The sequence below is a fragment of the Oryza sativa genome, chromosome 5 (assembly GCF_034140825.1).
Source record: "Oryza sativa Japonica Group chromosome 5, ASM3414082v1".
Classification (NCBI taxonomy): Eukaryota; Viridiplantae; Streptophyta; class Magnoliopsida; order Poales; family Poaceae; genus Oryza; species Oryza sativa.
The window spans coordinates 4,249,272-4,266,683 of NC_089039.1; the positions used below are offsets into that span (position 1 = coordinate 4,249,272).

Consider the following 17,412-nt stretch of genomic DNA (forward strand, 5'->3'; position numbering starts at 1 on the left):
CTGTCCCAGAACTGGAAATCGGAGGCTAGCTACTGACGGCCATTAAAATCGCAGAAATTCCGGTTATTACAAAGTCTGCATGTACAGCACCATCACTGTGTGCACTGCAAGCCTGCAGCTTGAACACATGCATCGCATTTTGGTTTTTGAGCTTAGCTAGCCGAAATGCATCCTCCTTGTCCCATTGCTAGCTCTGAATTTTTCTGATGCATCATGTTCAGACATCGTGTGTGTAGGGCTGTAGCTTGCCTTCGGTGGTAAGGAGGGGAACATGGTTCATGGCTCTGCTGCTTGTGCTGCATCAGGAATTCAGGATTGTGTTCTTGCAGGATAGTAGGCAGAGACAAAGTTAAGAGTCTGAAGTCTTAACAAGTTTGTGGCTCTGTGCATGGAGATTCACGCATTGGGTTCTTGTCATGATGTTTAATTGTTAGTTATTGTCTCTAGCAAAAGATTCATCTAAGACTCTAGGTCCTCTGATTACAGATGAGCCAGTTTAGCAGTAAAAAGTTAAGGTTTAAATTTTGCATTATATTTTTGTAGCATGCTATTGTGTTAGCATCTTTCTTGGATACATTTTATAAACTTGACAAAACTTCCAGAACCAAACATGTTACTTACTCCAAACTAACCTACACATTAAACTTACCAAGCCAGATTTGACTTCTGACAGAAGCAAACCAAACATATCTACCAAAAACTCTGGAGAAAAGAAAAACTCTCTGACACAACAGACTATATCTTACCAAAAGATAAAAAAGGAGGGGATAGAGAAGTCACAGATGCAAAGTACAACCCAGATTGTAGCAATGTATCCTCCTTATTTTTAATCATCAGAGTCACCCAGAGATTTCGGTAGGGCACACAAAGAGTAACTTATTTTGTCATCAACTAATATAACTAAAATAATACTCTAGTTAAAAAAGCTGAGTTAATGTCTGAAACATCCGTTTCTTCCTCAGTTCATCCTCATCTCCCTATTTTGGAGTTCTGAAAATTATTGTATGTGAGCATAACAAACAGGCCATTTCATCACCTTGGCCCTGAGAGCTCAACAGCTTCCAACTGAATTGAATTGCACTCATCTGAAGCAAAATTTACAGGGGATGACAGCATGAACTCCGGCGTGCTCGGTTTCGATCTCTCGGCATCTTTCAGAGTCTCCCATTTCTCCACAACTGAACCATCACTCTCTTGCAGCATTCCAGCAATCTCAGCCATACTTGGTCGTTGGTCAGGGTTGTACATTGTGCAGAGCAAAGCTATCTTAACCATTTCCTCCAACTCAGCAATGACATAGTTGTCTCTCAGTCTACTGTCCACAAATGACCTTAGCTTATTTCCTTCAAGAAGCTCCTTTGCCTGCAATAGGTATGCACGATTGTGTGTGATTAATAGCAGTTCATGGCAATTGAAATAAACTAAGAAACATTGTTTTTGAGAATTATTGAAGTGCATGTGCATAAATAAGATCTTGTACAGTGGAGTTACTTATTTCCATATTTGGCCAAAGTTTCACACTGGTATATGTGTTAACAAATGTTAATCTTCAATTTTTTTCTCCATTGATATTTTTTCTCTCAACCAAGATAATATTTTCATAAATGTGTTTTTTTGTCATATTTCAGTTTGCTGATATACTATTTTGTACCATTGGATTGTATTCTATTGGCATGAACACAACCAAGTATGTACAATATTAGGAGTTAAAGCTATGGAACTTGTGGAAATGAACTAAATCAAAACATCACACTTTTTTAATTATGGAACAGAATAAGCTGAACTTGTAGAGGGAAAAAAAACAGGGAGTAGCTAGTAATTTACCCAATCAAGAATTCCTCCCTCCTGATACTCATCCTCATGAAGCTCCATCGTTTTCCGACCGGTGATTAACTCGATCAACAAGAATCCGAAGCCGTAAACATCGGTCTTCTCTGATGTTTGGCCAGTCATCAAATACTCTGGAGGAATGCGTCCCATTGTCCCCCTCACTGCTGTGACAGCATGAGACTCACCATGATCCAAAAGTTTTACAAGTCCAAAATCTGCCACAACTGCTTCAAAATACTCATCAAGGAGAACATTGGAGGCCTTTATGTCGCGGTGGATAATTTTCGGATCACATTGCTCATGCAAATAGACCAACCCGCGTGCCGCGCCTAGCGCTATCTTCCTTCTCCTTGTCCAGTCTAGAGTAGGTTTACCACCCACATATTCTGACAAAGTGAGGAAAAACAGTTAGTTCAATTTGCTCATAGAAAATGAAAATACTTAGTTCAGAAAACATTGTTTGTGTGTGGCAATGAATGAAGAACTTATACATCATTTTCATATAATTCTTTTCACCAGTCAATGCCCTATTGACTCAGTTTCATACTAACACAAATATATGTAATGAAGTCTATAGGAACAAACAAAAACAAACATGATGACTCTAATCTAAAGAAAGAACAGAACAACTGAAAATAAAGAACTCTGTACTATATATCTTTTGGCTTTCTCCCAAATGCCGGGTCAATGTATTTATATTCGGTCTAAAAATACTGAAAATAAACATGAATGTCAGTCTGTCAGAGAAAGGGTAAATCCCAAGGACACTTAAAAAAAAAACATCTGATTGTTTAGAAACATCATGTATCAACTAATAGATACCTTTTGTTATACATCCTTTGGAGGGAGACAATAATGACAGTACACAAGATGCACATAGTTTTTAGCACTTGTACCATTAACAGTATAATATGCATAGACCAAGAAAACAAATGTGATGGTAAAATATAGACCACCTTACATAAACATTTGCAAATAAGGCAAGGACAACATGTATAATCACCTTACATATGGTTAGCTAAGGTATATTATGTTATTATAGTGTTCCATCTTTGATTGGTAGGCTATCAATATTTTCTTTTCATTTTGAAAAATCAAGGCAAATCTCAAGTACACACCAACTTTAACTTTGATATATTCAGAAAGTGCACTATAGTTTTTTAATGAAAAAAACTAACATGTAGTACATATTTTTGAGAAATATATTACTGCCTTGTATAATTAACATCTATACTTTACATCCATTAGAAAATATAGGACTTTGAGAAAAATAGGACTTTGGCATGCCCCATGTGTGTCAGTGTACATCATGCATAAATGACAAAAGAATATACTGAAGCATGGGACTAACCTTGTAATTTAGAAGAAACAGTTCCATTTGGCATGAAAGGGTATACAAGGAGCCTTTCAGTGTCTGTAATACAGAACCCAGTAAGACGAAGGAGATTGCGATGAACAATCAAGCTTATTACTTCAACTTCTGTGTGGAACTGATCATCCCCACAAACAGAAAAACAATCTTTCATCCTTTTAACAGCAACAATTGTGCCATCGCGCAAGCGACCCTTGTATACTATTCCAAATCCTCCCTGCCCCAAAATGTTTCTTCGGTCGAAGTTATTGGTAGCTTCTTTGATCTCCTTGATCATGAACTGCTTCAGATGGCCTAGGTATATTTCTGGTCCTGGATAAATATGATCACATTCAGGAATCAGAGTACTGCACAGTAAAATTAACATAACTCTATAGTCATGCTATTGAAGAAATAGTTAAAATGCCTAAACTGAGGAAAACACGGTATTTGGCTAGAGCCCAAATGTTGTATCATACTTAGAAATTGTTGGTGTTTTTAATCTAAAAAGACAAAAATGGGAAAACTATACATAAGCATATATGAAAAGCAACCATGCATGGGCATGACTAGTATCAACACAAAAATATGATTAGTTATGTGAAATGTTAATGCAGTTCGACCCCTCTGCACTATTAGGATTTTCTTATCAGCATTGAATTGGTTCTCATATATTATATCCAGTTGTTAACCATGTACCAAATGGTAGCAAAGCTAAATCAATGGTCAAAGGGAAAGAGATCCACACAAAAATATGAATATCAAACTTTTCGAGTCAGTGCACATGATAGAATATCTTTAAAAAAAGGTGCAGAAAGATTATAATATATTTTTCTAGAAAGTCTAATATCTAAATGTCCTACTGCAGATCAAGATTAACAAGCTCTGGATCTCTCCCTCACCTATACTTTTCAGCACATAAAAAAATGCCATGGCCACCCATATCCCACTCATGCCTCTCTTCGGACACAATCGGCACCACCTGTCAATTCCCCCACCTACCTATCTCATCTTCAACACCATAATTAGCTCCTCGTGACCAGGCCACCCATCCTAGGGCAGTGGCGGAGGATAAACTGAAAAAAGGCATGATGGCTGACACAACATTGCCACAATGATGCTTAACGGCAAACACCCCGTGTGGTTGTGCCACGTGCCCTAGCATGCACCACCGGGCGCTCAACGGCGAACACCTTATGCAGCTGTGCCACGTGCCGCCGGCCACTCCTTGGCTCCGCCGCACCTAGCCGCCACAAGCACCTCCAATCTCCCCTGCTCGGTCTCGACTATATATGGCGGCGCTAGGATTTGGTACTTATTGCTCTGACCTACCACCCATGGCCCACAAACTAGTATCATATATAATACCTATATTGAACCAGGCCCACGACCCATGAGCATATGGTGCGCTGTCGCCTCACACAGGCGAAAGGTGCATCCATGGGTTTTGTTAGCTAGAAACGCGAGGTCGAGAAGGGGGCGGGGGGGTGCTCGTTGGCAAATCAAGACTATATTGTGACATGCCATCTGCTCTGTCATAAGGGCTGAACCAGCCATGGGCCAAGCTAGTGTTTGCCCATTTGATCATGGTCCAACTTGTACTGTAGTCCAGATAGCCTAAGTCTTGGTTTCGCACATACAACTCTCATGCTCTATACCCTTCCGTATTGTTTTGTCATTCCCCTTTTGCCACTTCAGATGAACATGACCTCAACCATCACCATCTTTCATATCACACGCTCTACGGCACTTAATAATAACTCAACACTTTGAACCATCATTGGTGAACTCAAGCACAGTCAACATCCCCACTTGTCACAAGCACCGACGTCACATATTGCTGCACCCCATGCTACTTACCCTAAGGATCCAAAGTTGGGTAACCACTAACCAAAACACCCTAGAACCTGTACTATGACACAAAAGAATATACAACTCTATTTCGGTCAGTCTTATCTTTATATATAGTGTAGGAAGCATTGGCAAACAACTCTAAGTAAGCCTACCTCTGCTATGCATGTCAATCCATGACAATGTTCGTGGCTTGATCTCTTTAGCCCGATTGAATCATGAATAACCGTTAACCACGACAATGTCGTACCGTCATTTCAAAGACATGTACTCTATTTTCCTTAATTCTACCCCAAGTAAGGTTTGGTAAATAAAATGTTATAATTATATAACAATAAGAGAATGAAATAATGAAAGATATCATCATGGACCATCATAAAAATATGTGAATTGCAAAATACCATTGTGTGCGAGAATGACACGTGGCACTAGATCCATATGTCAATAGCACGTATGATGGTATTGTCCAACTCCATGATTTGTTTTAGTGTTTAAAGAAAATTGGATATATTGGCATGTAACTTTTGATGCATTGGCAAAAAAGAAGAAGAAGATGCTAAGGCAGCATTGTAGGCGAGCCTAGTGCTTGTTGTGATCTCATGAAGGCTGGTTGTGAGAAGGTTTTTCATTCTAGCTACCTTGGTGTTTTATGTATGCGATCAGAGTTCCAATCATAAATCATTATTGTTTTCCTTCTAACTTAGTATCGCGTTCATAGGAACATGTTATTATGTGCTCCTACTCACTTTGGTATGGAAATATGTGGCCTGAGTATCTTGATACAAATGTTTCAGACCCTCGCAAGATTACTTTTTGTACAGAAGTTAATGCGCTAAACCTGTAACAAAATTAGCTAACATGTAGAACCTCAAGAGAACTCTCCACTTTATTGGACTTAATGCAAACTTTCCTCTAATATCACAGTGCAAACCCTCCACCAACAACATTAAAACATAAAACATTATTATGTTGTATATAAGTGCCAAAAATGGCAAGCACTCCCAAAAGAAAAAAAACAATCAGGGTGACTCCAAAGTTAACCTATTGATATTTTGACCTATACTGCCCCCTTGCAGGTAGATATCATAACAAATCTTGCACATATATGCAGTACTACTTGAGATGTCATTACCATCGAAATCAGCAAAGATCTGGTGTCGCCTACGCCACTGCGAAATAGACGCGACAAATCCAGCAATCAAGAAAACTATTAGAAGAACAGCTGCTATGTAGAATGAAACACGCCGAGCAGTTCCTGCCAAGCCTTTCCTGTGAACTGGGAAGAGAAAATGACTCTAATTAGAACATGCAGGAGGGCATGAATGCCCAAACTTGCTTGCTTCACACAAATTTGTTTAAATAATGGTTCATATGCAGTTAAATGTCCCAGAATTTGGGTGGTGAACAATTTGTATTACTGATTGGTTCTTCTATGCTGACAGCAACTGGTTCTTCTGCTGCAGAAGGGACAGCAATCGTCTCTTCTATCACAGAAGTACAGGTTCCTTCACAACTGAAGTTTTGTATCAAAGGATTTCCACGAAGGCTTATCAAGTATGACAAGTGAGAAAAACAGAGAAAAGAGAAGGCAAATTAGTGGTAACCCCTGAGAGATAATGTTGAGACAGGTTGCACTATTTAGTTAGACCAAGAAAGAAAAACTCATTCTAAATCACTTACAATACACTATTCGCGCTAAAAACTGGTGCTGGACCACTCAGGTTGTTAAAGGATAGATCCCTGAAATAGTTCAGCTCAAGCTCAATATCACAACAAAAAAAGTTTACAAAAACAATGAAGCAATAAGTAGAAGTTGGCAAGGAGAATTATACAGGAGGACAATGCTGGGAGCAGTGGCTAGTGAATCAGGTATAGATCCAGATAAATTGTTGTGGCTCAATCTCCTGGAGGAATGAGGCAAGCAGAAAAAAAAATCAGGTGGTCCAATTCATGTTCATATCTGTTATGCAACAACAAAATAACAATGCCTTCAAATCAAAAAACATAAGAGTATTTTGAGGCATTCTTAGTATTGTACTACCACCGGTATTATCACTAGTACAAACAATCAGAGCCATTATGCAACAAAATAACAATGCCTTCAAATCAATAGTCATAAGAGTACTTTTACCGTATTCTCTACCAATAGTATTCTACTACCAGTATCATCTCTAGTACAAGCAATCCGAGCCGTTGATTTATACGTTCTACTACCGGTAGAAATAATTATTCTACAATTTCTACCTTTATTCTACAACCAGTAGATCAGGTGATAGTAGAAACAGATATAGTCCATTGGATGAAAAAAAAAACATGGAATGTCTAGATTGATTATACTTCCAGCAGACACCACTATAAAAGTAGTCTAATCATAAATGCTAATCTTACATGAGGAAGATGCCCTTGGAATGTCCCAGTATGCTTGGAATAGTGCCTGTGAAGTGATTATATGCCAGGTCCAGCGTTTGTAGCACCTTCAGCCTGCCTATGGTGTCAGGAATAGGGCCAGAAATTGCATTGTGTTGCAAAAACCTGCACAAAATTCAAACCAAATTCCTCATTTCCTGAGATTATCTGTCTATAACAGTGAAAAAAGCCTTGTCTTGGAATGTCTGGATTCGAAAAGAGACCCATGCTCAGTGAGAATTGATGTTTCACATTTTGTCCAAAATTCTCTTGTTCCAAACAGGGGTAAAACAATCGCATCGATAATTTATACTACTTAAAATATTGGTATTGGTGGTGTTCATTTGCACACCATCCCTACTAGTAACATCTGAGCCCCATAATCTATAATATTACACCACATTTTAATAAGTCCTCCCCTATTTCACTATAGGCTCCCCCAAATTTCAAAATTACTTACTTGTTCAATAAAAAAATCATAGTATTACTTAGACTAAATGAGTGCTTATTAAATGATTTAATAAGCTAGAAATTCAATTTGGGATGAGTTTGTTTCCTAATGTTCCCAACTCCTCCTCTCTCCCGTTTTTCACACGCACGCTTCCCAAACTACTAAATAGTGTGTGTTTTGCAAAAAAAAAATTATAGAAAAGTTGTTTTAAAAATCATATTAATCTACTTTTTTAAAAATAGCTAATACTTAATTAATCATACGCTAATGAGTCGCTCCGTTTTACGTGATCGAGGAAATAGTTCCCAACTACAACCAGCGAACTCAGCCTTGTTTTCCATTGCAAGGCACGGGCTCTAGGCTAGTAATCTAAAGATTATATATACAGGTTAGGGTTTCACATTTTGGAAAGAAGAAATAAATAGAGGGCCTTGAAAAAAATGGGGGTGGGGGGGGGTGCTGGAGGATTCCAAAACTTCAGAAGATCTAACGAATTTTCCAAGAAAAAAAAAAGAAACATGTACATATTTTTGCTGAATTTGAAGAAACTCACACTTAGTTCAAAACAAATTTTATATTTCTGGTGGGAGCCACTTCCTGAATGGATCCACTGTAGATCCAGGCTGTGTTTAGTTTACGTTAAAATTGGAAGTTTGGTTGAAATTGGAACGATGTGATGGAAAAGTTGGAAATTTATGTGTGTAGGAAAGTTTTGACGTAATGGAAAAGTTAGAAGTTTGAAGAAATATTTTGGAACTAAACACGGCGAAAATTCTGTAAACTTTCGGTTGGGAAGAACGAATTCCAGATGAATCAGAACAAAATTAAATTTCCCAAAATTCCCTTGAAATTTCTAGGTCTCAAACGGAACGGGCACCGATCGAGTAAACAGTTAGAGAGAATCAATCCGTACAGGAGTCGCAGCCGCCTGAGTTTCCCGATCGCCGGCGACAGCGTGCCGGACAGATTCCGGTGAGCCAGATCGCTGCAAAACCGAACAAAAAAACGGAGAGAGATCGATCCATCAGTCCGAGCTCCGGCGAACCCGCCATGGCCGGCGGCGACAAGCACAAGCACAGAAGAAAATGGACAACTAGATAGCTAGTCAGCACATACAGCACGGACACATGGCCGGTCTTGGAGCAGGTCACCATGCTCCAGTTGCACGGGCCGCCGCCGCCGCCGCCGCCGGCGACGACCACGCCGCCTGAGCCGGCGTTCCAGTCGGCGAGGACGTTGGCCGTGTCATGCAGCGCCGCCTTGACGGCCAGCAACGCCTCCGCTGCAAGACGCACGCGAATGCAGCAAGAAAAACCGGGTGAGTGAGTGCAGCAAGAACTGAAAATTTTTCAGTTGCAAATTCGCAATATATATATATCAAGAAAAGATTGATATATTTGGAAGAACTTTTATCATCATGATTCAAGCAAGAAAGAATAGCATGAGCTAAGAAACCAATCAAAGATCAAACTAAGATGAGAAGACAAGGCTTGCGATCAAAGAATTTTTTATTTTATTTTCTTTTTTTGCGTGTTCAGCACCTTCACCTTCACCTTCGCCGGCGGCGGCGGCTGGGGAAGAAAGAACATCCGGCGGCGCCGCGGGCGCCACGCCGGCGGCGGCGGAGGAGGCGGACACCACGAGGCTCAGAACCAGCACGGCGAGCAAGGAAGCAGCAGCTCTCCGCTCGTCCATGGCGTCGCGCGCTCGTTCGTCGGCGTCGCGCTCGTTCGTCGGTGACTCGGTGTCGTCGCGTCCAGAGCGCGCTATAGGCTATAGCCCAAAGCGAACCGCTCGTGCGAAGGAGGAGACGAGACGCTCGCGATCGAACACTTCCAAGGCCCCGCGCGCGGCGCGCCCGCTACTGGACGCGACATGAAACGGAAGCGAGAGCAGCAGCAGCCGCAGTGACGATGGCGAGAGAGAGAGAGAGAGACGCGGTTGATGCCATCGCGCGCGCTAGCTAGCTGGCCACTTGGCGCGCTCCCCCGCTCTGGCCGCGCCGCTCGCCTTGTCCGCTAGCGCCGCGCGCGCCCGCCCGGGCGCGCCATGGCGCGCCGCCCCCCCAGCGACGTCGGTTACCGGTGGCGCGCCGCGCGCGCGTGAGCGGCGCCATAGCCTGTGGCTGCTGCGATGACGCCATGGCCGGGGGCGATGCGCGCATGCGTGACGTAGGCGCAGCCTTGGACTTCTCTTCTGACTTTTGGAGCTTCAGTAAAAATGAAGAGGAGCAAATCTGGCAGATTGTGATTTTTTTTGTTGTTGGTGTAATCTTGTGATTAACTCACTGCATCAGTTATAAGCTCAAGCTGGTGATTGATGATGTTGTGTGTGTTTGCTTGTCTTTTGTTAAAGGGAAATTGTAACTGTTGTGATGAGCCATGAAAATGTGGGGTGAACTGAACTGAAACTTTTGGGGAAAGGTATGTCAAAACATTCAGATGTTGCAACAATCTGGTTTTGATGCAACTGTACAGATGTTACTTTACCGACAGATTTACAGTCATGAAGAGATATCAGGATGTGCTGCATTTTCTAATGTAAAGTTTAAAAAAGTCTCCTCAAGATCATATTTTTTTTTTGTCTTAGCATACAACCACAAAAATGTGGTCTTTGTGAAACATGGAAGATCAGAAAACCACATATACATATAGGCCTAAATAGTAAAAAAAAATCTATTGGAATTTTTCAATCATGCAACACCAATTGAGTTCCAGTGTATTCACTTAAGTTGTCTATACTATCATCAACAAACTTTTAAAAATAATTGAGTGAGTAGGTTATTTAATACCATATCTCTATATCTTTTACACAATTGTCACTTAGTGAAGAGACAGGTCAGCGATGAGACTCGTCTAACGCATGTTAGAGGGACATGTGGGCCCATAGAAAGTGAGCCCCACATAATCAGTAACACTTCTCCGTTGTTAGAGGAGTTGCTTTCGCTCATTTTTCTCACTTATTCTATCATCATGTTAGCAAAACAACTGCATGGTATAGCTAAGAAACGTCTTTATTGTTGTTGTACATGTTATAAGGAACCTTATATCTTTTCTAATGTAAAATTTAATGTCTCCTCAAGATTGTATTCCTTTCCTTTCTTGAACAAAACCGGTTTGAGATATCTCCTGAGCATACAACCATAAAAATGTGGTCTTTATCAAACATGGAAGATCAGAAAACCACATATACATGTAGGCCTAAACAGTAAAACAAATTATTAGAATCTTTCACTCATGCAACACCAATTGAGTCCACTGTATTCACTTAAATTGTCTATACTATCATCAAGAGACTTTTAAAAATTTGCTATATACAAAATGATAATAGAGTGAGTAGGTTATTCTCTATCTTTTACTCAATTGTCTCTTAGTGAAGAGACAGCTCAGCGATGAGGCTCCTCTAACGCACGTCAGAGGGACATGTGGGCCCATAGAAAGTGAGCCCCACATAATCAGTAACACACGTATGTCTTTAGAGGAGTTGCTTTCGCTCATTTTTCTCACTTTTTCTAGCATTCATGTTAGCAAAACAACTGCATTGTATAGCTAAGAAACGTCTTTGTTGTTGTTGTACATGTTATAAGGAACCTTATATATTTTCTAATGTAAAATTTATTGTCTTCTCAAGATCGTAAATTCCTTTCCTTTCTTGAACAAAACCGGATTGAGATATATCCTTAGCATACAACCACAAAAATATGATCTTTGTGAAACATGGAAGATCAGAAAACCACATATACATGTAGGCCTAAACAGTAAAAAAAATGTATTAGAATCTTTCACTCATTCAACACCAATTGAGTCCAGTGTATTCACTTAAGTTGTATGTACTATCATCAAGAGACTTTTAAAATTTGCTATATACAAAATGATACAAATAATAGATGAATAGGTTATTTAATACCATATCTCTCTATATTTTACTCAATTGTCTCCTAGTGAAGAGACAGGTCAGCGATGAGGCTCCTCTAACGCACATTAGAGGGACAAGGGGCCCATAAAAAGTGGGCTCCACATAATCAGTAACACTTCTCCATTGTTAGAGGAGCTGCTTTCGCTCATTTTTCTCACGTCTTCTATCATTCATGCTAGCAAAACAAGTGCATCGTATAGCTAAGAAACGTCTTTGTTGCTGTTGTACATGTTGTAAGGAACCTTATATCTTTTCTAATGTAAAATTTAATGTCTCATCAAGATCGTAAATTCCTTTCCTTTCTTGAATAAAACCGGTTTGAGATATCTCCTGAGCATACAACCATAAAAATGTGGTCTTTGTCAAACATGGAAGATCAGAAAACCACATATGCATGTAGGCCTAAACAGTAAAAAAAATTATTAGAATCTTTCACTCATGCAACACCAATTGAGTCCACTGTATTCACTTAAGTTGTCTATACTATCATCAAGAGACTTTTAAAAATTTGCTATATACAAAATGATAATAGAGTGAGTAGGTTATTTAATATCATATCTCTCTATCTTTTACTCAATTGTCTCTTAGTGAAGACACAGCACAGTGATGAGGCATCAGAGGGGCATGTGGGCCCATAGAAAGTGGGCCCCACAAAATCAGTAACACACGTCTGTCTTTAGAGGAGTTGTAAGGAACCTTATATCTTTTCTCTATACCAAGTCATCAAGGTTATAGTTTGGTTGTTTCTTTAAAAAAAGGTTATTGTATTTTTTTGGTAAAATTTGCTCCAAGACATCATAGTTTTGATGTTATAAATTGTCGCAAGCTATGGTATTGGATATGGAGGTTAATAATACATGTAAGAAACTTTCTAGGTATGGATTATTTTTTTTCATGTGGTTTATGCTAAGATGATACCCGGAGTGTCAACTGTGGGTCAATTGAATGAATCTACCGATTATTGAAGGGGAAAAAAGGTGCACTTTTTTTGGGAAAAGCAAAACCACATGCAAAAGGAAAGTTTACGTATACACATGTGTGCAAACGGTTTAATGATGATTTGAAATGGTTCAGTTGGTAAGCATAGCTATTCTTAAGGCTAAACACAACAACTTGAAATTCGATAATAAACAGATATAAAAAGCACTATTTTAAACTATTTGAATTGATCCGTTTGAGAACTTTCACAAATTTCGTCATTTTGCAACAGGCAATGGCTAACAAAAATAAACTGATCAGTTGCTCTGAACTTTGTTCATATCTGGCCCTGAGCATAATCATGCTGTTGAGACAAATTTAAGGCCAACCTGGTTGAATTTATGAAGACAAAAATGCCAGAGCCAAGCTACTGCTTTGACCAGTAAATCCTAGTGCAATATATTTATGAAACTATAACATTACAAAATCATTTTTTCGAGATAATACAAGAGTTCCATGCAGCTTATACTCTCAACAAGCTCTATATAGTTCTATGCTGTACATTCAAAAGTTAGATGACACACAAGTCCATCATATACCTCAATTTACAGTAGTGTAGTTTTTTTTTGTGTGTGTGTCTAAATTAACTCTAATATTTCACCAAACCATGTTTTGCCTGTCTGATACTCTGATCTTGAACTTTGGTACCTTCCCAATTCACAGCTAGCTTAACAAAAATTTGCATTCGCAGGAGTTTCCAGTAGAGAACTCTAGCCACATCACTAACAGCACTACTCGTGTTTGTGTATTATGCAAATTCCTTGCTGGTGACATCATCTTATTCAAACTCATTCTGATACCCAATCACATTTAGAGGAGAACATCATCGTTGTCATCTCCAAGGATTGACAGAGAGAATGGTGCAATTGCGACATTGAATGTAGACGACCCAGCTTTGTCGATGTGCTTCATCTCAAAATCACCTTCCTAAATCCAAAAGAGAATTCAGGTAAGTTTGCTTTGCAGACATGCAACACGCAAACAACCTAAACAATAAATAAATTGCAGGATATAACTAGTCTTTCTTAATTGAACATTACTATTTCTTCTTTCAGCTTCAATCAAAACAATTGATCTAGATACCATGTTAATTATTGGGCATAAATTGATGCCAGCTATATGCAATCAAGAGATATTAGAACCATACGAATCTCTTGCACAGCTAGAATCTAAAAATTACTTTACAATAACCTATTTACAAGTGTGACAACATAGGTTGTGGAAGATTTAGATGTTACCATTCTCCCATTTGGTGTGTTTAATGGGCATGCAGATGAGTACTCAAAACCAGTCCTTGGAAATATGACAGGTTGCTCTCCCACAACACCTACACCCCTGGCATGGCAATGGAGCAAGTCTTTATTAGCTTTAACATACGGTTCTTTTGGTAAGGTGAGAGTACAATAGAGACTTACCAAATGTTCTCCGTCCTTCCATTTGCATCAGTGACAATCCAATGTCTTCTGAGAAGCTGAACAGGGCGCTGAGAATTATTTGTGATTCTGATTCTGTAGGCAAAGAAGAACTGGCCCTTCAAAGGCTGGCTCCGGCTTTCAATATAAACACTCCTGACTTGAACTCTAATCCCCTAAATTCAACATTAAAAAATATCAGGAAATCTAGTTAAGCTCAATGAAGAATCTGAGAAAATATTTGATCTACATTAACTAAAGAATTATTACAGAACAGGTGACGAAACCAACGGAGGTGGTTCATCTGTAGTGCATGAGATTTTCGTGGAAAAAAAGAATGGGGCGCCTGAACATATGAAAGAAATGAAGTGGTGCCCAAGGGCCAACGCACACAGTTATAACCAACTCAAATAGATTCTTGATGACCTTCACGTATTAATCTCTTATTTTCCATATCCTGCCTTAGCTATTTTTTTAGGTCACTACTTGATACCCAAGTTCCCTGGTGAAATTGCGTGACCAGCTGGGGGTTTTAAACACTAATATACTGCCATAGACAATGATAATGTTTCATAGCCTCAAGTTTTCAAATGACCAAACCATTTCATTCAAAACTATGATACTTTATCGAGTGAAAGAAACATGCCAGAGTTGTAGTATAACATCACTAAATCATTGGATTGTAAGATACCAGGGTAGTAGCATCACTAGAACATTTTAGGAGGGCGTGTGGAGCCAAAATCTTCAGTTCATCTCTGTACTTAGCAGCATCCTGGAAAGCATGAAAACAGAGAAAAATCATAAACATGGTGAATAAAAGATGAAGAAAGAATGCCTTCTAGACTGACAACCAGGGGGTATGAAAATATCTACACAAATCACTATTGGCATATGATTAGCGTAAGGAGCCCAAATTCAGCACTATGTAATGATGAATTCAAAGTTCTGGTCATGAAAACACAACTCCAACTATTACAAGTAGAAAAGTCAACAGTGAAGGAAGTAAGTGAAACATGTGTATTGAGATGATTTCTTGACACTTGAGATTTCCTCTCATTTTCCGATGTTATCATACAATATACAGCACGGAGAGAAAAGAATCAAGCATACAACAAAATTGTTGCATGTGCAGTCGACAAAAGGACACATCAGGCATCACTATAAGCGGCTTTTGGCATTTTCGGCAGAGACATTGCAGCAACTAACTGAGGCTGCACGTCTTTGGATTAATCGTCAATCCACAAACATCGTTAGCAAGGATGGATTGGGACAGTCTCACAATCCAACTTTGCTAATGCCTAATGGGGATATCACAATTTACAGGATTCTTTTTTTAGACTACAATTCACAAGATTCTTGTATGGAAATGTATCAACTGAAACAAGCAAATATGGTAAGGAAACAATTGCTATGGATGTCCAATACCTCGAACCTCTCCTCCTCAACCGCCTTCTTGAGCGATCGGCGGAGACGAAGAACTGGCTCCTCCTCCTCGAATGACTTGAGCGAATCCCTCAGCCTCGCCGCCTCCTTGTAATCCTGCAACCAAATTATTCCAATTCGCAGTAAACCCCAATTCGGATGGATTCGATTGCAAGTTCGCTTGTTGAAAGAATCCAATGGAGCTCGTCTCGTCTCGTTACCTCGAACTGGGCGGCCACGGCGAGCTGCTGCTTGAGCATGGCGTACTTCTGGCTCCGCATCAGGAAGGCCGCCGCCTTCTCCATCCGCGCCGCGTCCTCCCTCTCCTCCTCCACCTCCTCGCCGCCGCCACCACTCCCCGGCGAGTTCGAGTTCGAGCTCGAGTTCGCATCCGGCGACGGCGACGACGACGACGCCGCGGCGGCCAGCACCACCCGGCGCGGCCCCGGCGACGGCAACCTCGCGGTTCTTGCCCTCCGCCCCATCCACACCGCCGCCGGCGCCGCCGGTGCCGGCGGCGAGCTCAGCGCCGCCCACTGCATCCCAAGAAATCCGAATCGACCCCCCAAGAAATCGAATTGAGCGCCTCACGCAGAGAGATCAGCGAGGATTCTTGGAGAGGGTGGCTTGGCCAAGATTGGCTCCTCTTCCCTCGCCGTGGCTGACTAAAAATGGGCGCCGCTCTTGGCCCCCATTTCTGTGGCTCTCTCCATCTCCATCGCCGCCAAGAAACGAGAGGGAGAGGAGTAGAAAAAAAAAAGAAAAGAAAAGAAATGTTTGGGCTTAACTGGTGCGGATTAGCGATTGGCGCGTCATTATTGGATCAGATAAGAACGATCGACATGTTGGAATCGCACGAAAAAGATCCCGGATTTTGGGTGTGGGCACAGGGGCAGCCACGACTCCGCGATTGCGATCGACGGAGAAAAACAACAGGAAATGTTTTGTATGCTGTTAGTGTTAGGTTTAATAGTATAGCCCACTACTGGCATCAAATCATCTATAGCCAACGTAATGGTCAATTCATATAATAGTTGCTTACTATCCTATTAATAGCTGGTTCCACCTGTCATACACACATTACGTCTTGGAGTCCGTACTGCAGCTAGCTACAGATCTGTAGTCCGCTGCTCTTCTCTCTCTTACTTTATCTCTTTAAAGTATGTTTATAGCTAGCTTATAGCCTGCTATTGTACCTGCTCTTAGCTTCTTTTTGTGTGTTTGATTATGTGGCTAGATTTAGGGTGTGTTGGTAAGTTGGGATTGGAAACCCATCTCCTCCGCACGAAAAACGAAGCAGTCCGTTAGCGCATGATTAATTAAGTATTAGCTATATCAATATGATTTTTTAAGCAACTTTCATATAGAAATTTCTTTTGTAAAAAAACGCACCGTTTAATATTTTAAAAAGCGTGCGCGCGGAAAACGAGGGAGAGGGGTTGGGAACTTAGAGCACCGAACACAGCCGGCATGTTCTTCCCACTCATTTCTCAACTAACATCCCTCGTTTTCGGCGTTCACGTTTTTTAACTGCTAAACGATGTGTGTTTTAAAAAAAATTACATAAGAAAGTTGCTTGAAAATCATATTAATATATTTTTTAAGTTTTTTTACTAATACTTAATTAATGTTGCGCCAATCTTTTACTTTGTGTTTCCATGTGAGGAGGCAAGGTTAACTCAACCTTATCAGTCTAGTTACCCCGCACGCAGTCAAACTAATTTAAGTTTAAAATATATATGATTATACTAGTAAAATATAGGAAGTACATTTGCCCTTAAGCGTAACACAATTTT

The 17,412-nt window shown here is 40.3% G+C and overlaps 2 protein-coding genes across 3 annotated transcripts; both read right to left on the reverse strand.

Annotated features, from left to right (window-relative positions):
- Positions 1-801: 801 nt before the first annotated feature.
- On the reverse strand, positions 802-9,910 carry LOC9268978 (protein NSP-INTERACTING KINASE 3). 2 transcript variants are annotated; one of them, XM_066310340.1, is made up of 11 exons: positions 9,437-9,910; positions 9,006-9,171; positions 8,803-8,874; positions 7,421-7,564; positions 6,865-6,936; positions 6,713-6,772; positions 6,451-6,578; positions 6,165-6,308; positions 3,182-3,514; positions 1,825-2,216; positions 802-1,362 (listed from the first exon to the last, which is right to left on the reverse strand). In XM_066310340.1, the coding sequence occupies exons 1-11, from the start codon at positions 9,582-9,584 to the stop codon at positions 1,033-1,035; spliced, it is 1,989 nt and encodes a 662-aa protein (XP_066166437.1). In that variant the 5' UTR covers positions 9,585-9,910; the 3' UTR covers positions 802-1,032. The 2 variants fall into 2 exon arrangements, with proteins under 2 accessions (XP_066166437.1, XP_025881173.2); XM_026025388.2 differs by having other exon boundaries at positions 9,431-9,909.
- Positions 9,911-13,156: 3,246 nt separating this feature from the next.
- On the reverse strand, positions 13,157-16,364 carry LOC4337940 (uncharacterized). The gene is made up of 6 exons (XM_015785087.2): positions 15,838-16,364; positions 15,620-15,733; positions 14,886-14,966; positions 14,198-14,370; positions 14,021-14,117; positions 13,157-13,709 (listed from the first exon to the last, which is right to left on the reverse strand). Exons 1-6 carry the CDS (start codon positions 16,156-16,158, stop codon positions 13,593-13,595), a joined length of 903 nt encoding a protein of 300 aa, XP_015640573.1. The 5' UTR covers positions 16,159-16,364; the 3' UTR covers positions 13,157-13,592.
- Between the last annotated feature and the right edge of the window lie 1,048 nt (positions 16,365-17,412).